Source organism: Sturnus vulgaris, chromosome 4 (genome assembly GCF_052056855.1).
Source record: "Sturnus vulgaris isolate bStuVul1 chromosome 4, bStuVul1.hap1, whole genome shotgun sequence".
NCBI classification, from domain to species: domain Eukaryota; kingdom Metazoa; phylum Chordata; class Aves; order Passeriformes; family Sturnidae; genus Sturnus; species Sturnus vulgaris.
The window spans coordinates 46,341,906-46,369,144 of record NC_142246.1 but is presented as its reverse complement, the minus strand read 5'-3'; the positions used below and the strand labels follow the sequence as shown (position 1 = coordinate 46,369,144).

At 42.2% G+C, this 27,239-nt stretch overlaps 1 protein-coding gene across 7 annotated transcripts in view; it reads right to left on the bottom strand.

Moving 5' to 3' along the window:
• Positions 1-2,248: 2,248 nt before the first annotated feature.
• Positions 2,249-27,239, bottom strand: part of SLC20A2 (solute carrier family 20 member 2) — a 57,826-nt gene continuing 32,835 nt past the window's right edge. For 3 of the 7 annotated variants that reach the window (XM_088163814.1, XM_088163815.1, XM_088163816.1), the window contains 7 exons: positions 26,859-26,955; positions 24,746-24,862; positions 23,885-24,088; positions 21,846-22,434; positions 10,393-10,578; positions 9,510-9,594; positions 3,937-8,288 (listed from right to left, as the gene is read on the bottom strand). In XM_088163814.1, the coding sequence (XP_088019940.1) occupies positions 8,016-8,288; positions 9,510-9,594; positions 10,393-10,578; positions 21,846-22,434; positions 23,885-24,088; positions 24,746-24,862; positions 26,859-26,955 (1,551 nt within the window). In that variant the 3' untranslated portion in view covers positions 3,937-8,015. The other 4 variants (XM_014878324.2, XM_088163817.1, XR_015803279.1 and 1 more) reach the window with 3 other exon arrangements.

Genomic DNA, 27,239 nt, shown 5'->3' with positions numbered 1-27,239 from the left:
GGTAACCAGCAGGTGGAGTCAATGCTCCATCAAAACAATCATTAGTGGTACTAAAGCAAGCTCCACAAAAGCTGTAACACAACACCAAAGGTCCTTAAACTTTAAAAAAGAAAACCAAAACCAAAATTAACCACTTTCCCCATCATCTACCTTCTCTAGAGAAGTAAAAGCATAGGACACTAATTCAAACAGTCTTCTGTCCTCCAAAAATATGGATTTCTTCATCAGCATCATCTTGCAGTCCCAGGAGCACCTAGACCCCCAGGTCTGGGATAGGGTATCTCACAAAGCAACCTAGATCTCTCTACCACAAATATAGGACCCTGTGCCTTTTCTTTGTCCTGCCCCATGCACCTCCCCACTGCATTTCCTGGTCTCTCTCACCACACATGTCCCCACAAGCAGCATTTAGTGACCAGCTCCAGAACAAATCTCAGTGCCTGTGGCATTGGCCGAGCTCCTGCTCCAAGGAGTGTTCAGCCAGTCAGAACAGTCATGACCACACAGAGCACTCACCTTGGAAGTGGGAGACCAGCAGCAGGGAGCTAGCAAAACAGGGCTGTTCTGCTGGGGAGGACAGACTAGGATGCACAGGTCATCATGCCACAGCAACTTCACCACCACAGGGCACTCTGCCAAGCACCACAAGCAGAGCTAGTGGCAATAACATGTTCCAGCATCATCCCAGTGACCATCAGACACACAAAGCAAATCAACTCCCAGGGCAAACCATGAAATCTGGTAGTGGGGTGAAAGCTGGAGGCAGAAGAGGTTGATGAGGGTAATTAGTCTATTCGCATCTTCACAGTCTGCCAGCTGGCTGTCCTCAGGCTGGTTTGAGTCAAAGATTTAACACTGGTCTATGAAGCACAGTAGACACTTAGGTTTCCGAAATTCAGACTGCATTTCCTCAGCTAAAGGTTTCTACGTGTATTAAATATTTCTATCAGGCTTCTGTCTCTCTTGCCTCCTGACCTGTTTCTTGTGTTTACTTTTCCTGCAGCCGAGCATCCTGTGCACACCTCTCCCCAGCATGCAGCAAGGTCTGCCCGGTGACAACTATGCTGCCCTGTGTCCTGCCCGGCAGGGCTGCAGCTCTGATGTCTGTGAACCACGGTGGGAAGAGCTCTGCCATGGGACAGGGCAGCCCTGCAGGGCGCAAAGATCCAGTGTCTCTGTTGTTAAATAGGCCTTGGCTAAACAAGCTCAGCTCTCCAGCCTCATTGAGCTCCGATACTGCTGAAAAAATGCAAACCCTCTGCCATTTTTTGACCTGAAAATAGACCTATTTTGATTGCTGCCTGAGCAAAGGGAGCTTTCACTGTGCCCATATTTGCACCATGTTTCACAAGTTGTGCTTCCTCTGCAGATTCTGCTTTTCTGGGGTGGCAAAGAAAACCTCTGGGGTGTGAAGAAAGTCACTTTGGATTTTCCATCTCCCTCCACATTGAAGGTTATTTTAGCAGGGACAGGAATATTTTGGAGATGCTTCCTTGCCAGCCATTTCCCTCATAGCAGTTTTATTTATGTATGTGTGTGTTGAGAGACACCCAGCTGTGTGTGCTGGGGGATTATCACATACCCCCAGAGCTGGCACAGCCCTCCGCATGCTGCCTGTGTCTGGCAGGGCTGCAGATGTGTCCCTGCCACTGGAGTGAGAGAAGTCTGGTTTGTGTCTGTAGATAAAAAAAGGTGGGAAGCTGCTGGTCCACTGGGCAGGCATTTGTTTCTGCAAGTGCTAAGATAAGGTCCTTACATCCTTTTCCATAGGTCCCAAATTTTCTCTGTGCATTTACTGGCTTCTCTGGTCACTCAGCTGCTGCCCACCAGTCCCCCATTTGCCAGCACTATTTATATCATAGCTCTAGGGTTTCAGAGGTGTTGGAAATGGAGCACCACGGTGCCATGGCATAGGGATGCTTCCGGAGCCCCAGAAATAGAGCCAGAGTGAGGGAGACAGTTGAAGGCAGCAAGTGCTCAGGAAATGCGTCTGAAGCAGCCCACGAGCTCCCAAACCTCAACAGAGAGATGCCTGTGAGCCAAGCCCAGGCAGAGTGAGGGCTGGGCACTGGGGCCAGGACAGCAGGAAGAAAAGGGAGGTTTTGTCAGTGTCACACAGAGTATGGTTTGATCCCACTGACCACAGCAGATAAAGGACAAAAGGCAGCTGATGCCAAGGAGTAGGCTTTAACTGCCTGGGGAGCCTTCCCATTACAGCTGAGTAACACTCCAAAAATGCAAGAGGCAGTTACAGGGGCTGTTTATATTTTAATTATAAATTTGGTATGAATGACCAATGGAAAAATCACAATGGAGTACCAAGAACATTTTATCAAAATTTTAGCAGCATTTAAACAGTAATAGATTCCCAACCTCCTCTGGGCACCCCTTGCCCTTTGCCTCCCACCCACAGATCAGTAACCTTCACTCAAATGTGCTTTCCAAAGGCATGCAGGGGATTGGAGCTGGCCATTATCCCCTGAGCCATTCTGAAAAAAAAATCTCATCCCAAATGCTGGTTACCATTCAACCTCCATCCACACAGGGCCAGGCTCCCATCCCCTCCTTGCTGTAGGCAGCACAGCAGGCTGGCTGGCTGTGGTTGGGATGGAACTTGCTGGGGGGGGGAAGTCGAGGGGGAAGGCAGCACCTGCTCACATCCTCCCCTGCATGGATCAGCACTCCCATGGGTGCCCATTACCTCCAAGCACAAATCCAGGGCTGAGCCCTTTCCTGCCTGCTGCTGCCCTTCGCTTCTGTACGCGGGGGTGCCGTGCGCTCCACGGCCCCACTCCTGTACCTGAGTGTGTGCTTGTGTCTGGATGGAGAGGAGGGGAGGCTGACAGTCTGTCCTCTCCCAGGAATGGAGAGCAGGGCAACCGGGAGCTGAGATTGAAGGGGAAAGGTAAAAGGTGAGCAGTGACATACTCAAGTATCAACCGACAAAATGAAGTTAGTTTACTATCAGCTAATGTGAAGAGCCATGGGCTGCCTACTGAGTCACAAGAACTAATTTTTGTGTGCGCTTTTTTTTTAAAGTTACATTAAGACATGAAAAGTACTATCCCAGCCTCAGTGGCTGGAGCTTGGTGAAAACAACATTGAATCAGAGGTGGGGAAACACAACACACGTGGAGACAACAACATAATATCAGCAAGCTATTCCCCTGCTTCTTTGGTACTTCCTAAACTTTCTTATCCAAAATATATAAGGGAAATGCACCGTTTAAAAGTTACTGTTCATAAGTATTTACACAGCCATAACCATCACGCTATGATACACGAAAATCAATATGATATGAACAAAGTTATTTTATGAAAAGCACTTCTGCACATTTTATTTTGTTCCAGTATCTTAATAGCTTTAAAAAATTCATGTATTATGCAGTCCTGTACCTCGCTTCTTCTTATATCAAATGTACAAGAAACATTTCCTAATCCATACTCTTCTTCAAAAGATTAAAAAATAGCCACCAGAATGATACACTATGTACAAATTTTACTAAATATTAAGTTCTAGGCAATTATTTTCACCCCACTGATGATATAACTTAGGTATTGTTACCTACTATATGCATATATATTTCTTTAATATATAAGAAATGGCACCACATCACCATGTCACCAATATGACACATTGTTATGTACAGTAGATAAGAAGTTAGGTATGGAAGATGGATCCTCTCTGACTGCTTCTTTCACGGGAACGCTTCTCCCATCGGTAGTAGCTTGGCCATTTCCACTTTTCCTGGTAGAGGAAGCTCCTCAAATGTAAGGCAGGATCCCGTACATCAGCAGTGCCATCACCCCAGCGCTGAACAAGCCAGCCACTGGCACAGTCACAAACCACGCCAGGAAGATGTTGCGGAAAAGGCGCCAGTCGACAGCTTTCTTGGAGCGGATCCAGCCAACAGCCACCACGGAGCCAACCTTGGGAGCATGGGGAAGAGAGAGGGAGACAAGTTGTGAGGGGTAGGTCTGAGCACCTGTAACATTCCCACGGCCACACCAATGCCAGTCAGCTGATACCATGCGGTGCTCTGAGATACAGAAGCCCCTAAGGATAACAATGGTGTTCTTCTGTGGTGGCAGGAGGTGATACTTCCAGGGTACTTAAGCCTTTGTTTTTCAATTTTCTTCTAGTTTTCATGGGTCTTGGGGTCAGCCAAAGCCAATAAAATACGTTGGTGAGTTTTTCTCTGCACTGCTAACTCCTTCATGAGCCTTCAAGTGCAACAGAGGCAGCCTTCCACCTGACTCAGTCCACAGGGCAACTGTCCACTGACTCTGGCCTGATTGCAGTTTAAATCAGGAAAACACCAGGAAAGTTGTTTTTAAGGCTCTGGTGGAGAGCATTGCATGGGGCAGGCCAGGATAGCTAGTATGGTTCCTGTCCCATCTGCCTGTCCTCTTGCTGGTTTGGGATGTCCTGCCTGTTCACCCAGCAGCTACTGAGCCTCTCTGTGCAGCTCAGAGCCCGGCTTACAGCGCTGACTCAAAACACCACATCCATATTCAATACTGCAGGCTATAAAGAGGATTGCAGTGGCAAGGTAAAAGCAGCTGAGCTCACCCTGTGGCAGTGATGGTGGCTTTGCAGGGGGAAGACAGACAGTGCAGGCTTAGACCCAGTACATCAAACCCATCAATCTGAGCCCTGTGAGGGAAACCAACCCTTCTGGACCAGCTAGTCAAGCAAAGCATCCAGAGCTAAAATCCTGTCTTAAGACAAAGATATCATATTAATACTATGGGGCACACAAACTGTTCAGACACCAAGAGAATGGTGGGGAATGGATAAAACACCAAGATATCCTTCAAAGATACTGCTACCAGGGCAGCTGGGTAGGTCAGTGGTTTTGTAGACAAAACACACTGTGTTATGGGCAGAGCTGCAACCTTTTCTTCCTTCAAAGGTATTTTCAGTTCATAGGCTCAGGTATAAACCCAGCATATCAGTTTTTAAGAAAAAAATCTGGACTGAGAAAACATTTTCAACGAAAAATGATAAAAAAACTTCAGAAACACTACATTTTCTTTCTGCCCTGGAAGTGCTTTCCATGCTGTTAGCAAAAACAGTGTAAGTCTATTCAAAGTGCACAGTAAAGCAGCAAGAAATGTAGAAGAAATATCCTGTTTTGAAGGTAAGGAAACTCCAAGACACAGCTGGGCATGTGATCCCTGAAGTGCCATCCCTGCCTCTCTGCTTATTTTCTTAATGGGAGTATCAGTCCCTGCATATAGATCAAAAGATGGGCTGCTCCCCTTGTACAGAGCCAGGAAAATGATACATGCCAGGAGTATAGGGAATCAGGGGAAGATAACATGGGGATATCAAATCTGCATATTTTGCTAACACCTGTTTGGCTTCTAACTACTGCTTAACATTTCTTTATGGAGAAGAGTTACTTGTGGAAGACTCTGTAACTCTAGGGTGCCTGTGACAGAACAGGGGAAAACTAAACTTGATATTCTATGACCAATAAGGCCTCTGTCAAAAGTTTGACCCAATAAGGAGATCTTTATTAGGTATTAGAAATGAGATAATATTTCATCTGAATACTCCTGGAGTGTATAGTATGCTGTAATTAGGAGGTGTAAGTGTATTTAGGAGGTGGAGGTGTATCTACGTGAAGGGAAGCCCCACACTTGTGACTACATTAAAGCATTAATCCGAGGAAACAGCATTTGGGTTTTCAGCAGGTCAGCTGTCAGGCTCAGCTTTACATTTTGTGTGTCCTTAGCATCCATCTGCAAGAAGCATACTTATTGAGCAAGCCTGCAGTCTACATACGCTAATCTCCAAGTCCTTCCTGAAATTTGAACGGTATCAGCAATGATGGCATTGGCAATCTGTTTTACACATTATTAAAGTTTAGTTTATTAATAGTGATTTTTGATAGACTAGAGGTTAGGAGAGTAGCTAATCCTTGGGTGTAGGCACACTACACCTTCTGTAGAATTTCAGATGATATCTACTTTGAGATTGGTTGGAAACCAGTGCAGTTTGCCTTCAGTATGCTCTGCTTAAAACATTACAGAAATGCTTTTGGCTCTCTTGTTCCTGTGCAATGGTGTATAATAAAAAACACACAGAACATGATAATTCAATCATAGCAACAGAGAATATTTTTCAAAACCACAAAATCATAATGGCAAAATGGAGCTGACAAAATGACCTCAGCAAAGTCACTTTTGCAGAGGAAAAGCATTTAACTGATGCACTCTAATTTTATCTGAACCTAAACACACTCTTGTTACAGCTAAGAAGTGCTTATTTCTGAATCTCCAATCTGAGAACAAATAACAGACACTCTAAGACTCAATATGATCATTTTCCCACCGGGGCAGCAGAACGGGAAGGTATGCATTCACACCACACTGGCTTTTCAGAGCTAAATCCCACGGGGGTTGAACTGGTGCAGCCAGACCAATGTGGCTACTGCATTCAGACCCAAAAATTCCTTTGGAGGCTCAAAAGATTAGGTCTTTCCTCAAAGCCCTCTTGAGCTGGAGGGCTTTCAAGGGTTTTTCCCCTCCCCTTGGACCTGTGGCAAAGACGAAGGTGCAGTTCAGGCTCTCAGCAGGCACTGAGAGTGAAAAAGCTGCTTGGCCATAGATGTGGGACAGGCACATCAGGCAGTGACTACCTCACGTAGACCAAAGGCTCTAATTTAGGACCAAAGGCAGGTCCTGATCTGAGAGGGCTTTACGAACCTTCCCCAGAAGCTAAATGCTTGTATTCCTGCTACCAACCTCCAGTTTGCCACTACATCTGCCACAAGATCTGAAAACTGCTGCTCAGAGCTTTCCTTCATACTTGGTCTCCATTTTTCATTACAGTCTACTGTTTCACCTCTAAAAGGTTTCCCTCCACCTCAGCTGTTTCCTGCTGCTCCTTATTTGCCATTAGTTTATCCAGCTGCTGCACATTCAGTTGACTGACACCCCTTCAGTAGGGCTTCCACTCAAGCAAATGCTATTTCACAGTGGAGCAAATATTGACGGAAAGAATAATTCCCAATCCCTGATGCTGGAGGCTCAAGATTCAGTTCACCTCAAACCTGTTTTCTTTTGGATCTCTAAGGCAAAATAGTTTTTCTGCTGATTTTTAACTCAGTGGCTTTCAGCCACTTTTAACACTTTCAGCGAGGCATTTTCACATGGAGCAAATGATACTTAGCAATTCTTTTATTCCTTCCTGGGCCCTCGAAGAAAACAAAGAATACAAGGATACATTTGTTACAAGTGCTTGCTCACTTAGGATCTTTCAACTCAGGATCTCATTTTGCTGAAACACAGAGTCAGTTAAAATAACATGACATCCCTGGAACAGTCTAATCCTATTGCAAAGTGGATCTTCCCATTAAGAATGATCCATCTAATGAGATACAGCAAACTACAGGGAGCAGACACAGACTAACCACATTAGCTGCTTTTATGGAAGTATTTTTAAAGAGAACTATTTTGCTCTGCAGTTAGAAAAGACCAAGCTTTTAGCTGCATTGAGTGAATGAATACCCCTCTCATTAGCTTATGGCTTCCAAGACATTTTCTTTTTAAATTCAGTCTAGTTGTTTGGACCAAAGTATGTTTTCTCTTTTACAATAGCTGGCTAGAAGTGTTTCAGGGATAGAACTGGGATAATCAAAGCTGTATTATTCTCCCTGGCAAATTCTTCATCATGCATTTTATATACCAGTCAGCTTAAAGGGAGGTGGTTTCAGGCTAGCCTTTTTAGAAGTGGATAACATGGTTATTATTTTTCTCCTCCCTGCTTGATTCAGAGGAACCAGAGTTCTGTCAATGCCAGGAAATCTGAACAGCCTTTCAGAGCAGCTCAGTCTTGGCTGCTTCTCAAAGAGCACCAGGGTAGAAGAAATAAATGATTTTGCAATAGAAGAAGGCTTTCTGAAGAAATGGTTTTTACTAGAAAAAGGCCAGTTGAACCAACTTTGGGCATTTTGCAGGATGTGTGGATTTCATTGACTCTTTTACTGGAAAGCAGGTCAATGTCACAGGCAAAGCTGACAGGCTTCTTGCCAGCCTGCCTGCCATGCCATGGAGCAGTTATCCCCAGAAACCCACCTGCCCCAGCCCCAGCCCGAGGCTCCTAGCTCTCCAGGGTGCAGTAGTGAATCTGACAAGGACTGTGTATTTTTAGGGCTTCGTCTTGGAGGCATGAAATGACGCAGAGGGACTGCCATTCTGGGGTCTCTGATTTTGGAGGTGCTTCCCCACATCCTGCCAGAGGGTGTAAGAAACAAATAGCTCTGCACGTCCAGGAGCTTGAAAGTCCATGGAGAAACAAAGGACAAAAGAAGGGATATTTGACCTGAGAATTTCCCACGGAACAAAATTCCAAATTCCCATTGTGTTCTTCCAGTAGTGTAAATGTTTCCTCATGTCTACAAGCTGTATAAATCTTCATGACACAACTAAATTGTGCTCATTACCCAGCCTGTATCTATACTACAAAGTGGTCTTTTTAAAAAAATAAAGTACCTTGTTCAAAGGACTAATTACAAGGGCCGTATTCTGTATTACAATGCACAAAAGTGAGGACAAGTTGGTTTAAAAGAAGAGAGACATTAAAATATTAGCTTAGCAGTATTTTTCATACAGGTGGTTTTAAAATATATGTAACTGGGTTCACACAGACTACGAATCTACGTTATTTTAATATGTCTATATTAGTTGAATAAAACCATGTAGGGATGAAAGACAGTCCAGACTTTTGTGCAATTAGTCATAATACTGACTTTGCTTGGCTGTACTGCCTTTTAAAGTGGGCCCCATTATTTTGTGGTCACAGTCTACAGGGCATGGCACATTGAAGGCAATCTGCAACAGTCGGTATCTCCCAGATTTTGTTATGGTTTGTCCTAGTGATGTGATTTACTGATAGTATCACTGCAAACTCCAATACCTTGCAATGGGTGGAGCTTATTGGAATACCCACATTTGAGGCTACAAGTACCGTTAGCGCACACATTACTTCAATGCAAAATCCACTGTGAAGAAATAAAAAAAAAAAAAAACCAGATGGAAAACCTGTAGTAAAAGAGTTATATGCAGGAAATCCCATGCCATGCACTTATCAAGAAAGTCATAAATGATGAATGGTGCGCAGCCTCTGAACAAGGGAGAAATGTTACCCAACCAGGTTCAAATGGCACTGTCAGAAGAAACCAGGCCCTTCCTTACAATCATTTGCTTTAAAATTGAGGTCATGCTTTTGTAAGTGCTGTTTTTCTCCACCAGCACCTATGAAGTGGCTGTGGCCAATTCCCGTGACTTTACTGTGACAACTCCAATGCATTTTTTGGAAGCCTGATTACTTTCCCACTTTGCTGGCATGACCGAGATGTGCTGATGTACCCCTACCTAACCATCCTCTGTCAGCAGCTGTTTTCCCCTCACCGTGCCATTATCCCTGGCTCGAGCAGCACAGTTTTAAGATGAATAGTCCAGACTGCCTTGACTGCAGTCGCTAGGCAAAGGCATACCTTGCAGTGTGTAGTACTGACAGGAAGTCCAACATTGGAAGCTACCACAACTGTGAACGCCGAAGCCAACTCAATAGTGAATCCACTGCAGGAAGCATAAGAAAACACTTCACAATCACTCTTTGCATCAGCTCGGACTGATACCATGCAGTGTGCCAAAGTCTTACCAGTTTCTTCTTTCGACTGTTTTATCTCCAACTGATTTTTGCCATGAGAGTAAGTTAAGAGAACAAGAAAGGGCTGAATAATGGAAACAGCACAGGCTAGTTATCTGCAGTACCCTGTCTGCATGGCTCATTGCGTCAGAGACCTTCACTACTCTATGCTGCGGTGAATCATGCCTAATTAATAATTTGGTTAAGCACCAGCAGACGTCGAGTATGCATTAAAGATGAAAATTACTGTAATAAATATATATGGGTTTAATAGTCTGAAGCACAATGGGAAAACCACTGTAATCTTGCCTTTTCCAAATGCATCTTATACCATGCTAATTAGGTCATCAGGAACTCTGCTGTCTGTTCATGCAGACCTCTATGCCTTAAAAACATTCAGTATTACAGGGTTATCTTTCTTTTCTTTCTTTTCTTTCTTTCTTTCTTTCTTTCTTTCTTTCTTTCTTTCTTTCTTTCTTTCTTTCTTTCTTTCTTTCTTTCTTTCTTTCTTTCTTTCTTTCTTTCTTTCTTTCTTTCTTTCTTTCTTTCTTTCTTTCTCTCCTTTTTCGCTTATTTCTTTAATTATTTTTAGAAAGATGGAGAAGTCAAAGCCAGGTTATCATTAAAATCAAAGCACAGCAAATCCAGCAAACTGCATTACAAACAAAATACTGGAGTAGCAATTTCTCACAAAGTTCACATAACCACAATGACACCTGTGGACCTACCTTGATGGTGTGATTGGAGTGAGGTCTTTACCCATAGTCTGGATAACTCTTCTTCCCCAGACCCAGAGACCCACACAGATCCCAACACCTCCATAGAACAGCAGCCAGATGGGAGTCGATGCTTCCTGCATTACGGCATCTTGTTCGTAGATAAGCCAGAGCGCAACAAGGGGACCAATGGCATTGCTGGAGAAAGAGAAACGTGCCTGAGTTATAAAAATGCAGAGTTGCCTTGAAAAAAGTCTCTTATTTTTTGCACGATTTTTCTTCATCATAGGCACAGCAGTACTCTGACTTGATACTACAGTCAACACTCTACCTCACTTGGAAAGGGTGCAGCAGGCAACTCTTACCATGTTTCTTTTTCAGCTGTCACTTCACTGATAACTAGAGCAAGGTTTGAAGGGAATTTCTCTTTTACAAATAGTTTCCTGAAATGTCAGAGTCAGTAGTACCTCACTATGTCTGTTCTGTGACAAAAATCAGTATTTTCAGTACCACACTGAAACTCTCAAAATTTACCAATTCAAGACCTGTTCATCTTTAAAATCCAAGTATCAAATTAGCTCATTTTGTAAAAGAGGGGAAAATAATGAACAAATTTACCATTGCAGAGAAGAATATAGAAATATAGTCTAGTTTGACAGCATGTAAAGTTCAGGATATGATCTGAGTGCAAGCTCGGAAGGTGACTCAGTCATCTTCAAATGTGTTGTAGAGTGAGTTGGACTGGATCAAAGGAGCCCATGGTGACACAGAGCTGGCATAAACCCTTTTTGCTACCCTGCTGCTGCTATCTGGAAAAACATTGGAAGTCAGCAACACCGAAGTCCCCACTCTTAATGCAGGTCATCTGATACTGGTGGCTAGAGCCAGACTTCTGACTCTGTTCTAAAAAAGCTTCCCATTTCTAAACAGAAACTTCTAGCTAGAAGAAAAGCTTGAAAGCTGGTATCCAGTTACTTTGGAGACTTAAACAGTGAAAAGCAGATAAGAATTCCAACATCCCTTTTGTTTTCAGCTCTTTTACTAAACCAAGTAGCTGCTTGCCTTGCTGAACAGCATTTATTCGCCACCCAAAAAGTATAATTAGTGAAGCAGTGCTATATTTATGTCTAAATACTCATAAGAAGAGCAGAACAAACCTGACAAATGTCATTCAAAAAATCTGAAAACCATCAGGGAAGCCCCCCTTTTTGTAAACCAATAGGAAAGCAGGTCACAGCAAGCACCACAGGCAGGACTGACAGCCATGCTTGCCCTGAAGCCAGGACCTGCTAATTTTAGTTCCTGGTTCCACTCCAAAGCACACAGATGAAGTAAGGGCCAGTTTAATGTCAAATGTTGTGCAAACCAGGCCACTCTATATGCCAGTTAATAATTTCCTTGAATCCCATCTTTACCAGATATGAAGTGCTAGGGGGCTGAGTAGTGATTGCCAAGAGACGAGGGTCACCAGCAGTGCAAAGCTCTGCAACATCTCAGCAACATAAGACCCTCCTGCTTTCATCTTGGCCTTGAGAAATTGAGCTCTGAACACTGATAAGTGATCCTGAAGCAAAGTAATAAGGAAAAACTTTTCCCTCATAAACACACACAGCAACATTCAAGCTGTAAGGGAAATTAAAATAGTTAAAAATGCTCTCTGATGTGAAAAAGAATGAATAATTCTTATTAATTTCGAGAAAGAGCCTGAAAATAAATTAGTGAGCTAACATGAATAATAAAATCCAGTGGGTTTGAAGACACTGAGTAGTACAATGAAGAACTAAAGACTATTTAAATAAAGAGTGATTTCACTGTTCTAAAACACTTTAAAATCCTCATCTGATACTGTGCCCAAGTAAGCATTCAACTTGTTGAGTTTTGGAAGGACTGTATGTGGAAAGTCCTTAAGGCTTAAATGCAAGGATTATTTTACTTCCATTGAAGAAGAGATTCTTGATTGAAGCATTTCTGCTATTTTGAAATCAACCTAATACTGCTTTTCCAGTGTTTTCAGGTGTGGATTAAATTACTTGCATATTTAAATGCTTTCTTGGGCATAGAAAAAGAAAGGTAATTCGATGTACGAAGGCACACAAAGAAACTGATGGATGCTGAAGGATGGATAAAGGCAAATAATATATTGATCAGATGAATAAAGGCAAAACTAATCATCCCTTTTATAGTGCTGTATGACATAGAAAAAAACTTCCCTGTTAAAATACCAGCCACATTTGGAGTGAGCTCAGGCTGTTCTAAAGAGATTATGCATACATATTTGTCAGTCCCAACGTAAATGAAAACACAGAAAAGGCTTCAAAAACTGCAGCAGCAAACTATGTTTTTCCATATCAAAATCCAGTTTTAATTATTTGCAAATGCTACACCTCTGTGAATCAACAAAGCTTAATCCTTGAGGAAAAGATTCTTATTTGTGGCACAGGAAGACAAGGCAAAATTCTGATGAGGCTTATGCTCAGTCTCAGAGAATCTGAGTGGCTGTTTCTGTCCAACAGATCAGAAGAGGTAACATTGCTGCTCACAGAGGCAGCATTTCTGATGCCTCCTCTGTAAGAAAAGAAAGCCAAACAGCACTGGATCCATATAGGCTTCTGTCTTTGGTTGCAATACATGATGTGACCAAAAGTAGGTATTCTATCACCATCTGTTGAAACCAGGTGGGGCAGTGATCCTTATCTCTGTGGGAGATATCCCCTGCTAATGGGCCATCTGTTAAAACCAGTCATCTTTATCTTTTCCACAACCCATCCTTCCTCCAGGAAGACATCATCTGTTAATGGGCCATTGAGTCCCCTTGAATGACTGATAAAATTACATCATTCCATTGGGAGATGCTCCAGCGAGGGGGAGGAGCCAAGCCTTTCCTACCTAGATAAAAACTGAGATTTGGAACACCAAGGCAACCTTTTTCCACTGGATTCCAGAGGAAAAAGTGGGCCTTTCCAGATCATCACTGGACCTTTGGAGGAAAATTGCACCCCTCTACAGGACCACTGCTTCAACTGAACCACATCTGTCATCCAGGAGGACTGCAGCCACTATTTATACAGACTGCTACCAACACCCTGACTGACAGGGTGTCAGGTTGTATTCTGACTCTGTCAGTGTCTTTGGGTTTGTTCTCTGTAATACTGTATTTCTATTTTAATTTTCCTAGTAAAGAACTGTTATTACTATTCCCACATCTTTGCCTGAGAGCCCCTTAATTTCAAAATTATAATAATTTGGAGGGAGGGTGTTTACATTCTCCATTTTAAAAAGATGCTCCTGCCTTTCTTGGCAGACACCTGTCTTTCAAACCAAGACAGCTTGGAAAGGCGAAAAGGTAACTAACCTAATTTTCCTTTGTGGGTGTCTGCATCACTGGTTATCTATATCAGAGAGACATTTCTCTCCCAGTAAATCATGTTCAGTGTGACTTAAATGTTCAGCTCTTAGGGATAGTGGCATCCCTCAACCTGAATATCTACAAGTGGCTACAAACAGTAACAACAGTGGCTTGAATCTAGCACCATCACAGCTCTCCAAGGAGCTCCTTCAGCTTCTGGATTTGTTCAGGAGGTCCAGTCCAAGGGGCTTGTGGTATCAATGCTCCCTATGCCAATGGAAAAGCTCTAGAAAAAGCTGCTAGGCCTGTCCCAACATGGAACTGCCAAAAGCTCACAGCAAATGGGTCTGACTCAGGCACTGCAAAGACTATGATCTTGGTTCTGCACAGAGGTAGAAGACAACCACTCCCAATAGCACAGTAAGAGAGTGTAAAAGAAAAACAACACATAAAAACCCCAGCAACAAAAAAAGGCATTGTTAGATAAGAGTTTGCTTAACAGATGTTTCCTACAGCTAAGTGACTAACCAGATGAACCACAAGGATGCTGGCTAGACTGGGATATGGCTTTCACAGTATTTCCCACTGGTTCTAGCTCATTTGATTGAAGACATGACTAGCAAGAAAGCAGACCCCAAATCTTCCATGCATTTGGCTAAGATTCATTTCACAAGTCTATTTTCAAGAAGGTATTTTCTCTTACTCTCCCACACAGGTTTCTACTTACCTTAACTAACTCTCGTCTGTGCTGTAGCTTCACATCTTATCTGTGGTAGTTTAGAGAATAAAAAAGCCTGAGATGGTCACATTCAGGAGCCCTGAATCTATACGTAAAACTGCCCTCAGGTTCCTATGAAACTGAAGCACTTTAGAGGATTTGCTGTATTATCTTGCTATTGGGTTTAAAACAGAAAATAAGCTGTTCTTGTCATGGTATTACTTTGATTTGGCACACCTAGTACACACTTTCCCACTGAGCACAAGGGGGTGGCCAATACGAGTTAATTTTAGGATGAATTTATAAAATGCTATGGTGTAAGAAGCCCATCTCCTGAGTCTGCCTGCTGCAAAGTGTATTCTCCACATCCAGTACTTTCCCCCACCTCTGCCAGGCTGTGCCAGCCCTATTACTCACAGGGCACAAGGCTTTGCAGCTGGGGTGCTGCACAGGGGCTGTTTGCCTTCTCTGGAGGTGCAGTCAGGATTTAATGCCACCCACAGCAATATTTGCACTGGCAGATGTGTTCCAAGGTGGCTCACTGAAGGACTGCTCCATGTTTCTGAAGCCTGATCCCCGTGATGATTTTGCCGGCACTCTCGACTAATGTGAATTGGCACAACTTTGCTTTTTCTGTTCACTTGTGCCAGTTTAGAATCTGTCACACAGCATTTATAAAACCATAGTGAAAGATAGCATTTGACAGTGAATGTGAACTATAAATAGAGCTGGCTTCTCCTCTCCCCCGTGAGACAGATAGTATTACCAACAAAAATAACCACCCCACATTCAGCTATCATGAGACAGGCCTAGAAATGACAGTTTCCCATGCACACGCACACACACACGCAAGCTGAAATTTTTAAGTACCTTTGGGTCAGAAGTCCAAGACCTTTTCTGGAGGAGTAAAGACTAACACTTTATTTTTTAGTAGAAAATAAGGGGCTTCTTCCCAGTAATTCAGCCATCAGCTGAATGCTCTATGGCCAAACCCCATCAAACTTGTCATAACATGTTATGAAGTAGCAACATTGCTATTTCCTTGCTGTTGTTTGAGGGTAGTAGTGAGATGTCCAAAAAGAAAATCTAACTGTATTTGAAAACTGCACTCTCAATATGCTTTGTGAATAATTTACAGATTCCTTGATGACCATGCTTAGATTCTCTGCTGCCTTAAAAAGGAGATTGCTTTTTAGCCACATTTTCTAGTTGAGTGAAAGAACCTTGAAACATACATTATCACCAATTAAAGCTGAATTATGAGCAAAACATCTGAGAAATCTGTACTAGGTGTCCAGTATTACAAGTATAGTTATAAAAAGTCCAGCCAGTGGACTATTTCCCAAACCAGGATTTCACAAATAAACCTTCTACTGGGAAAATCAGTGGGATGAGCTTTCTGAATAGGCTGCAGTTATGCCTTGAGACATCACCCAGCTGAGCAAGAGTGAAGGAAAGATACGCCTGTATGTAGTAACAGGAAAAAAACATGCTCTAATCTCCAGGGATATCAGATTATCAGGAGAGTTTTATCCTAGTTCAAATAACTTGACAGCCTTGAAATAGTGCACCTGCCACAGCACAATATAAGTGTGTCAGAGCTGTGCCCTGTCAAGAGCAAGCTTTGGGTGTGTTAATGACTCAGGGTGGACATACTTTTATTCCTGCAGCTCATCTCTGTGTCTTGCAAATACTGGCCACCTCCTTGGATCCTGGAGGGTTGGGTCCATCCTGCCCTGTACCCTTCAGCACCAATTTTTCCCCTGGCAAGCCCAGCCATGGCCCCTGGTCACAGAGGGATTCCCATGCCCGCTGGAGACCCCGTTTCTTTCTGCTCTCCTCTGACTTGCCTGCATGGCACAACAAAAATGTCATGTACCTGCACAATTAAGGGCAGAAATGAAGATTCACATCTACTTGGGGCACAGGCTGGACTTACAGGATGGACTATTATTAAAAAGGGAAGAAACAAGAAATCAGGCTTCCCTCACTAAATATAATAGACAGATTAGCTTCCTAAATATTCTCAGTGATCTTGACTGCAGCTCTCAGGGAGAAAATAAGAAATACCTGTTTTGTAATCCAGCCTTATTATAGCTCCTTTAGACTCTTTATTTAGCAAAGAGACTGAATCCCACTAAGCTCTTCGTGTGCAGTGAGATACTGGCAGTGTTCTGGCCCTTCCCTCTTTTAATCCCGTTGCACTTACTTTAGGAAAAGGGAGAAAAGGTGAATCCTACCGCTGTTTGTGCACTCTGACCTAAAAGTCCAGTGAAATCTGTATGAAGGTGAGAGGAGAAAGCTCTTCTCCACATATTTTGGGCAAGCACACATTTCCTAGTTTCTCAAACTGCTTTGCTTAAAAATGAATTTCCTATCTAGTTGCAGTCAGCTTCCCTAAAACCACTGAAAGAATGTGTAGAAACAGAAAAAATATCATATATTTTTACTGTAGTTCTGAAATGGTTTTAAATCCTGTTGTCAAGTAATGTAGCCTATATTGTTTGGATAATGACAGGCATTCTTTCTCAAACTTCTGCCATAAATCTACATGGCATTACCTGCAGACTCTAATTCCAGTGACCCCTTTTTCCTAATACTTAAGCATGAATACGCAAGGGGAGACCTGAAGTCCTCCAAAGGAAATTTAATTAGAGAGGACACATTCAAACAATTTATGCAGCAGGAACTCAGGAAAACTGAGCTCCCGTGAAATGACTGCAGGCAAGTTTCTCCTCCCTACAGCATGTACCAGCCAAACCTGCACCAGCACTGCCTGTCCCTTGGCATGCACAGACATGGGTGGTGGCACAGTCTGTGGTCACTCTGCTCAGCTGGAGCATCACGCCTCCTGCCACCGTCATGACACTAAATCAACCTTCCTCCATGGCACAAATCCATGGACCCAGGTAGCTGCCTGCTCACACAAGCCAAGGCACACAGCTCATTCTGACACCTCCAAGGTTTCTCCTGTAAGAGCAGGAGTGATGGTCTGAGGCAGAGAACGAGGGTAGTAAGGGACAGAAGAGGCTGCCCATTTATAGGAGAAGGAATCTGTATGAGAAATGACTAATCACATGCATGGACAGGTGTGTAGGAGTAAAAGACTCAGGCTTTCCTCATAGCATAAACATAGCATAAACATAGCATAAACAGCATATTTTAATCAGCAAAACTCGTGCTGACCTACAGCATCTCTCTGTGGGTCATTTTGCTTTGACTGAAGAATTCAAGGAATAACAAGCTCCAGAGATTGCTAGTCAACAAAAGCATCTTCCCATTTGCTAGGATATGAGGCAAACACACTGTTTGCTCACAGTTTTCTCATGCCCAGCCCAGTAGCAGAGCAGCCACAGGCAGAGCCACTCTGCTGGGCACGAGAGAAAACACTTTTTAACACACAGCTGCCCCAGCCAGCATCCCTGCTGACGTCAGCCTGAATATGAGCCCTGATGGCTATAAACATCTGCTTCTACAGCAAAGTTGGCTGATTTTGTTATGAAGCTAAAAAGCATCATCTCAGAAGAAACTGGGGTCTAACTAACCCATGAGTTAGTTAAGAATTAGTTCTGCAGTCGACAGCAAAATAGTGATTTAACTCTTCCAGGTCCATGGGTAAATAAATCCTGGACAAAGAAACAATAGAGATCTCCATATGCTCTTCTGTCCACTAAAGTGCTGTCCAAACTATATGGGGAACTTCTGATCCATAAAGTTATTCTGAGCTGCATCACAGTTCAGTCTGCACTGTATACCTCATGTCAGTCATTTACCTTGCAATCACCTGCAGCTTTTAAGTTTCCTATTAGCATTTTGGGGTTAAAGTCCTTTCTAGCCATGTCCAAAACAGCCTGCCCAACTGACTTTGTTTTTGAGAACTAGTTAATTCAGACATGCTTCCAGACTTTAAAATACAGCATAAACCCTACAGCTTCAGCAACTGTTCTGCTATTTGTTGTTACACAGGTAGGCTGCTGTGGCTGCAGCACTGAAGCTCCAGATCACAATTCTTGATGAATCAGCCTATATCTACAGAAAAATAAGCTCAGTCCAACTCAACCATAGGTGCATTTAATCTCTGCTGGCCAACAAAGCCCAGCCTCCTAGCCTTTCTGGAAAGCTAGCCCTGAACAAGGATTTAGAAGCTGGCAGTTCTTGTGTCACGCTCCTGGCCCAGGTCTTTTTTCCATCCTGCTCTTTTTATTCTCCCATTGCCCTTGCAACGACCTGAAGCATTCTCTTTGTGCTGGGGTGCTGAGCCAGTGAGACCTGCTCACTTGGCGCCGCTAATTAAGTTCAACAACAACATTTTTTTCAGTGGTTCTGTCCCAACACATTTAGTTGGGATTTTAAATTCTTTAGATTTCATTCAGTCCATGTGCATGGTGGTGTCACAAGGCTCTTGGCCTGGCTCAGCTGGTCCCAGCCCTGGAAGAGCTCCAGCACCCTTGACACAGTGCACATAAGCTTGGTGGCAGGAGCAGGAGAGAATGGTCCGAACAAAACAGTCACCCAAATAAGGTGCTACCATCACTCCCTCTTTGTTTTAATACACAGCTGCCCCAGCCAGCATCCTTGCTGATGTCAGCCTGAATATGAGCCCTGATGGCTATAAACATCTGCTCCTACAGCAAAGGTGACTGATTTTGTTATGAAGCTAAAAAGCATCATCTCAGAAGAAACTGGGGTCTAACAACCCCATGAGTTAGTTAAGAATTAGTTCTGCAGTCGACAGCAAAATAGTGATTTAACTCTTCTGGGTCCATGGGTAAATCCTGGACAAAGAAGCAAGAGAGATCTCCATATGATCTTTAGTCCTTCAAAATGCTGTCTAAACTATATGGGGCACTTCTGATCCATGAAGCTTTTCGGAGCTGCATCACAGTTCAGTCTGTACTGTATGCCCCATGCTTAAATATGCTCTAAAACAGGCCAATCATTTACTTTGCAATCACCTGCAGTTTTTAATTTTCATATTGGCTTTTTATTTTTCTCTCTTTGCTCCTCTTATCTGCTTCTGTCCCTTCAAGGAATACCAACAAACAGCCTGATGGAAAATAAATCGAAAACATGGCACAAGAGTAAGTTCCAGGATATGGAAAGAAAATGTTGCAGTCAAGTCCAAAGAAAAAGATGTGGACAATGGAGGGGCTATCCTAAATATATGAGTGAGGAGCTTAAAACCAAATGCAGGGGAAAGCAGGATTTTAACAGGATTCAAGGCTGAGGAAAAACATTAGAGAAACAGCTTGACAGCAGCACCTAAAATGAGCAGAAGAAAAGTGTACAAAGGAGGGACATGAAAAGATAGTAGTCATCAGTGCAAGATGGATGGCCAAGATTCATTTTCTTACATAAATGTTAACAGAAAGCTGTGCTACTCATTAGGTTTTACATCCTTTTTTAAACAATGCTCTCTGCCTTTCGAGCTCTGCAGATCTTCATGCAACATGTGGTGGAGCCAAGACATCTTTTGATCTGCTACACAAAGACTGGCAAAACATCTCTGCTATATGATCCACAGGAGAGATATCTGCATTCCCAGAGAATTTTATCTCCTAAATCGTTTAGGCACATGAAGGAGTCTTTAATTTTATTGTTTAGCTGGAACTCAATACAATTGCGAGGATGGGTTCCTATCCAATCATAGACACATGACCATCTCTCTGCTTTTCTACCAGCTTTGACAAAATGAAGCCAACTTGTTCTTTAGTTTTTCAGTTATATGAATTCAGCTTAAGAAGAGGTTTTGGAATAAACAGCATTTAATGAAAACATGTTTCCTGGCAAATTTGTTAGGATCACCAACAGAAGTGGGGATCTGAAAAACACTAAAAACATACACATTTTTAGGAAAGGATATTACCATGGTAACAAGCTAGACCAAATGCAAAATTCTAAGGGAATTAGGATGTAAGATGCAACAACACATACAGCACAGAGTCTGAACTTTGTATTTCATCCTGACCAGCTCCTGTCAACACCAAATCTGATTTCTGAACTAACTGCATCCTTACAGATCACTTCTAACAAAATTGACTACCTTTCCTCCTACATAACATGCAAGTGATGCTTGCATAAACATGTGAGTCCCTGAAGAGTATGTATAAGCATCACCTGCAGGGAATAAAGGAGCTGCAGCACCTGCTGAAGTAGGCTGGGAACTTTCTGCAGTGGTATTTCCCAGGGTGCATTACAAGAAATATCAGCAGTCTTTGTCCTTATCCCTGCATTCTCTTCAGCACTCGCTGCTGGCCAATTGCAGAGCTTGGATATTGACCCCCATGGGTCTTTGCTCTTGACCAGTATGCTCAGAGCAAAGGTCTTTAACAACAGAGACCATCTGAGAGGAAAGAAAGCAACACCACTGCCCTCTGATCTAGAGAATGAGGGGACTCTGGACTCCTTCCAAGCCAGATCCCTATGGATACCAAGGAAATAGAAAAGGCTCTTCAGAAAGCCCTGTTCTGAATTCTCAGGATGGTGGATGGATGAGGAGCAAAGAAACATTTTGTAAGTGTTTTCATGATGAGTTATGAGTTAAATTAGGAGGCTGACAAGAGCAAGGAGCAATAAGTGTTCTCCTTGTAGAGTGGGACAGGGTTTGGCCAGAAGGCTAAGGAGGACAGTGAAAATTATGAACACTGTAAAGTCCTGCTGAAAACACTGAAACTGACACTATCAGGGCATGGCTAACACAGCAAGGGTCCAGCAGGAAGGGGACTCAGTACAGCCCCAGCCACAACCCAAATAAGGACAGCTGCTTCAACAAGCCACTTGAGAGAATTTCTCAGGAGACCTTATCATGATACTGGAAAAAGCATTTATTAAATACCAAATGGATTGCTCCAGATCTAAGGAAGAGGCAGCCCAGTCAAATCCTAAAGGAAAAATACATAGTGTTCCCAGCAGCACAGCAAACCCACCTGAACTGCTCTTCAGCCACATGCCACGAAGATGGTAAAATGCTGTGACAAGAGATGAAATTAATCTAACAGCAAAAATAGTCTAAAACCTCTCGTCTGTTGAAAGTTTCTGCTTTTGCAGTTAAAATAGGCTGCAAATTCTGCAGGGCTGGGACTGTTCTGTTTGCTTTTACAGCAGCTGGCTTGTTGGGTGGAGTCTCAATGCCTCCAAGATTGCCAAAATTAAACGCAAATTAAACTAATTACTTCACAGTTATTTAGCAGTGACTAAAAAAGATTTTGCCCTTGAGAAGAAAAGAAACCATAGACTAAAGTTGTGCAATTCCTGGAAAGAACCAAGGACATTGATGATACACAGCCCTGATGATCAGCTACCTACAGAAATGATTGTGCTTTCCAACCAGCCAAGCTGGCAAACCTCACTCCAGATACTTAAACTGTAAAATTGCTGGTTTGTGAGATTTCATCCTCTTACCTGACATCATTGCCTCCATGGGCAAAGGATCCAAAGCAGGCTGTTAAGATCTGGAGGAAGTGGAAAAGCAGATGGACCTGAGAGGTGTCTTTCTCTTCCTTATCCTCTTCCACAGGATCAACAGGGGGCCGGTTAGGATCTGCGAGTTCAGAGGCCAACTTCATTTCCACCCCACCTTCCTCCGCCTCAATCTCTGCCTCAGCCACTGCGTTGCAATAGCTGGAGTAGCTGTCATAGCGGACTCGCTTCTTGGAATAGGAAACAGTGTCTCCCACCAACTTCTCACTGTCTTCTGGAGTAGATGTATCCGCTGCCTTAAAGGAGGAATGCACAGGCATGCCACAAATAGCAGCAGTGTAACAAGTATAGCTGTTGTTGCGCCTTAAGAGTTTGTAGTTGTTTTCTGCAGTGGGCCTTTCATCATTGGCCCTGTCCAGGTGTATTTTGTGAAGCAAGTCTTTGTATAAACCTGAGTCTTTGTGCACAGTGTGATAAACGTGGCCATCACTCCTCACATGGCCATCAAAGCTGAAGGTGCCATTGGAAACAGGTGATTTCACCGAGGTGTGCGTCACTGAAAATGCCCTTCCTAAAAAGGCAGAGATTTAGAGGTTTTCTTTACACAAAATGCAATACAAAAGCCCCCTTCCTCCAACACAAGACAATAACATGGCCAGCATCTGACAATACAGGACAAAGAAGATCAATTTGCACTACACGCAGTGAATAAGCCATTCAATTCACTGCAAAATAAAGTCTCTCATTTTCTGTGCAAAAGAGCTTTGTTCCAGTGTTGAGTCTCCCCAGACATGCTGTATGACCCGCAGCAAATCACTTGGGATGAGCTATTCAAAAGTGATACTTGATGGTTAAATCCCCAGGTTCTTTGAAAATACAAATTTCTATAAAATTCCTTTCTGGAATTGTATTCCTATTCAATTCCTTGCTTGTAAAGCAAGCTCTACTTTTTCTGAAGTTCTGTCTACCTTGAATAGGAATAGTTAGGATTTCTGAAATGTGGTTTACTGCAATTTCATACTGGGACTTATCTGTTTAAGAGACATTTCATTCATGCTCATTTGTTTAGAAGACGTTTACATAGCTTTTAAAAATAATTTTTAAAAAAACAAAGGAAAAATTAATGTTCTGCAGAAGTATTTCCTTAGCTATTGCAACATTTTCCATATAATAATTCTATGAACATGATGATAATTATTCCCTCTGTATACATTTAATGTTAGCGTACACTGTAGGACACACATCAAAATGTATCACAGGTAATATTTCTGAAGAAACTGTCTTTTTAATTTCCTGACTTCCTTTCACTGTGCAACATTCAGAGTTGGGTTTGGCTATTTTTAAACTGGAAGCACACACTCTAAGGGCTCCACGTCATGACTTATTTGATTTTGTAAGAATCAGTTGAATATATTAGGCATTTATTAACTGAATTACAGGGCTTTGTAGATGTTAGCAAAGTGATATCAAAGTCAGCAGATCGCTAAGTGGAGGGGGGTTCTCCCACCACGTGGCAGAACAGAAAGAGCTTTATGGACACAAGTCTACTTCTTACAAATATATGTTCAGAAAACAATGTGTAAGATTTTTCTAGTGGGCATGCTCCAAATGGTCATGCATTTGTCAACTAAAGTTCAAATCTTTTAATCTTCTGTTGTAGTATGCTAATTATCTTTATGCTGAATTTAACCTTCATACATCAGCAATCTTTGTGGTCTGTATTTTTCCACTGTATTTTTCCATAGGATGGAAACACTATTAAGAATACAAAGTAAACCAATGCAAAAAGGCAAGTAATTTTTTTCAGCTGTTTCTAAAACTGAAATACAGCAAAAAAAAGGTAATTGATTTTATATCAGTGTCACTTGCAAATGAGCATCTTTCCAAACAAGCACTGAAAAGGAATTAGAGATGGAAATTCCAACACCAATTTACTATTTACAGCAGAGACCTACTTGCAGTTAAGAAACCTAGTTGAAAGAGAAAGAGAACAAACCCTCTAAGTTGTTTTAGCTCCTTACCATATGGTACACGTGGATGGTTTCCATTTGCAATATTATCTGATGCCCCAGCAGCTTCTGTTACTGAGCCAGTAAGGGGAATCGTGCTCTCATCAGATGCTTTGGCACCAGGAAGCTCTTTAAAGACTGGTGTTTCTTCATCCTGAATTTTATCAAGACTTTCATCTGATATCCTTGACAGTGTAGCATCTTTCTTTAACCGGCCTAAGGAAAGAATAATACTGTAATTTTAAACCCAACCTATACCTCTTGTTACTTAAGCTTCCACTGTTTGCATCAACAGCATGGTTTAACTTGGCTACAATAACTAAGCTTCATTTCATAAACATACTATTTATTTCTAACACTTTACTATGATCATTTGTGAAAATTCTACAACACCTTTGTTTCTTCTGATCAATTCACCAAAGTAGGTAACTGAAGTAAAACACTGAGCTGTTCATCTATTAATGAAACCTGAAACTTTTCTCTGCATTTGTTGAGAGCAGTAAAGCAACTAAAAGCTGTGATCAGCCCAACTTACTGTAAAGATAAAACAGTCACTTAAAGATGATCATTCTGACAGTTTTTTTCTCTTTAGCTTTTTCTTAATAAAATAGAAACAGATTCTATTCCAGGTTTTATTTTCCTGTTTCTGCTGGACTCCAGAACTGAGCACTGCAACGGCTTGCCTAACAAGGTTTTGAATTTTTACCACTGTAGCTTTTTCAGAACAAATTACACAAATACACAAAGAATAGTTAAGGCACATCCTGCCTGTGGGTGGGGACTGGACTAGGTGACCCTCAAGGACACTTTCACCTCTGTAATGTAATATTCCGTGATTTTATATCATTCACATTTCATAAAATAACTACTTACTTTCTATTTTTCTCTTCATCCAGGGACACACAAAAATCCAGACTAAGACAGCAAATACTAAGGACACACCAACTGATATTAGAGCAATGGCCCACATTGGCAGTATCAGTCCCAGTACTGTAAAGACAAAGAAAACCGAAGCAAGCCATAAATTAATATGACTTAATTATCCCAGGCAGTGGAAGAGCAGTCTGTTGGAGAAAAGCCAGTGTTCACAATGTATTCAAAACCAGAAGGAGTTGATGACTCTTAAATATTACCAGTTACTGCAGTATTTAAAAGTATAGTTGACATGGAAGCATTTGCAGGTTTAGTCTTCCAGTTTCCTGTTGCCTCACTGGGACGTTATTTCCAAAAGAGACGAGGATAAAACCCCCACGTCAGGCTGCTAAAACAAGTTTGCATTCATTTTTATAAATGAATGCACATTAAACCATGTTGCCCATTAGGGTCAAGTGTTTACCTGACTTTTGCCCTGATGCTTAGCTTGCTCTAAGCCCATATTTGCTTATGATATAAGCTTAATGCAGCACTCCAAAGCTGAGGCTTCGTCCTGCAATGCACAGTAACATCAACAACTCATGTTTCTGTAATTATTCCCCCTACAGAGATCCTTGCACTTGTTCAGTGAAACAATCTGACTCTCAATGAAGAAAGAGCTTGGAATCTGATCTTTCAAACCCCTATATACATTGCCTGTCTTGAAACCTACATGATTAATTCATCCTTGTGAATAAATGTTGCCAGAACAGAGGCCTATGAGAGTAAGTATGTATTTCTCTAGTATCAAAATGAAGCCCCACCTTCTCATTCACACACTTCAGAGACTGTTAAGCTGAAACAGAGGGAACATTAAGATTCTTATTTCATTTATTTTGCTTAATGAGTCACTGTAGAGTGCCTGACCTACTTCTGCAGTACAACTAACGAGGAAATGTGAGTTATACAGCTGATTTACTGTTAAACATCTTGGATACATAGCCAATTAGACTTAAGAAGAATAGTAATGTTACCTTCAAACTGGAAATGTCTCGAGTTTTTTTATTAATTCCAGTAATGCTATGCTATGGAGTAGGGTCTACCAACTGCATTTATTTAGTACACCTAGTGTGTTGGATTTTAGAGAAATATTTCCATTCAAAAAAAAGGTCACTTTCTAAGCCTGCTTTCTTAATTCAGGGCCATGTTCAGGAGTCTATCTTCAATTGCCTCTTCATTCATAGCTCTTGGACAATAATCTAACCTAAAGATAACATTTAATGACCAGAGTCTTCAACAAAGTAGTTGAGATCACTGAACATCTTTGTTCTGAACCCTTTTGCTAGAAGTTTGTGCTTAAATGTACACCACTTCAGTAAATCATAAAAATATAAATGCAAATACTTAAACATAAAATGTGAGACTATAAATATACAAACATAAATACAAGAATATAAAAAAATTGACTAATACAAAAATAAAAATTCAGCTATAAATATATATATATGAATAAATACAAACATGTAAGGGCACATGAAATATACAAATGTACAAAAATTTTAAAAAAGCCCTTCAGCTTCATTTCCTTCTACTGAGTTGCAATCAAAACACAACACCAAAGAAAGAAGATGCATTCAATGAAGAAACAATGCTTGGGGATTCTTATCATTAAAGGGAAATAAAGAAGTAAATTTAAATAACAGTCTCGGGAGCCAGATGTGCCAGAACAGTGACTCTGCTGATGTCAATGGAGTGACAGCATTACACTGAATGCAGACAGCACCTGCTCTCCCACTCTGCTCTGAACCTTCACTCCTTAATGCACAAATCTAGAATACTTTTGAGAGCTCAGCATGTGCCCAGATTTACGATGCCAAAGCTGCATCTCAGTAACTTCCCTTCCTCTAAGGAGGGATTATTTTATAGCTGTGCTTTTCCCCACTAACCAGAGCGATCAGGAAGGTGTCACAAAAACACACGCACAAATAGAAGCATGTGAGGAGGTGAACGATCTCCTCTTGGCCTTTGTTACCTCCTAACACAGGAGATAACCCTGTGGTGTCTGGGAGATAATGGCAGAGCACCCTTATATGCTGTAGGAAGCCTCCCTCCCGTGCCTCCCCGGCTCACTCACCTGGTGCCCCAGTGTACATGATGGAAAACACATTAATAGCTATGGTAGCAGCATAAAACACCGGGAGTGCGCGGAGACCATTGGGCACAGGGTCTTCCTGCACAGAAACCATGGAGAAAAGGAAACGTTAGTTGGATTTCACACCAGATTCACGTCAGCATGAACCTCCACGTGGAAAACTCGTGCTGCTGAGTTAGTGCCAGGCAGCTGGAGCTTTTAGATGTTGAGGAAAGGATGGCGAGCTGCTTGGTTACACCCAAATCCACAATGCTGGTCCTGGCAAGTACCAGTATTCTGGGGAAGCTTGACACTGTTAATGGGAACCAGGGACATTTGTTATACTTTTCAGTCAGTTGCAGACCTGCTGAGTGGCTTGGGGGC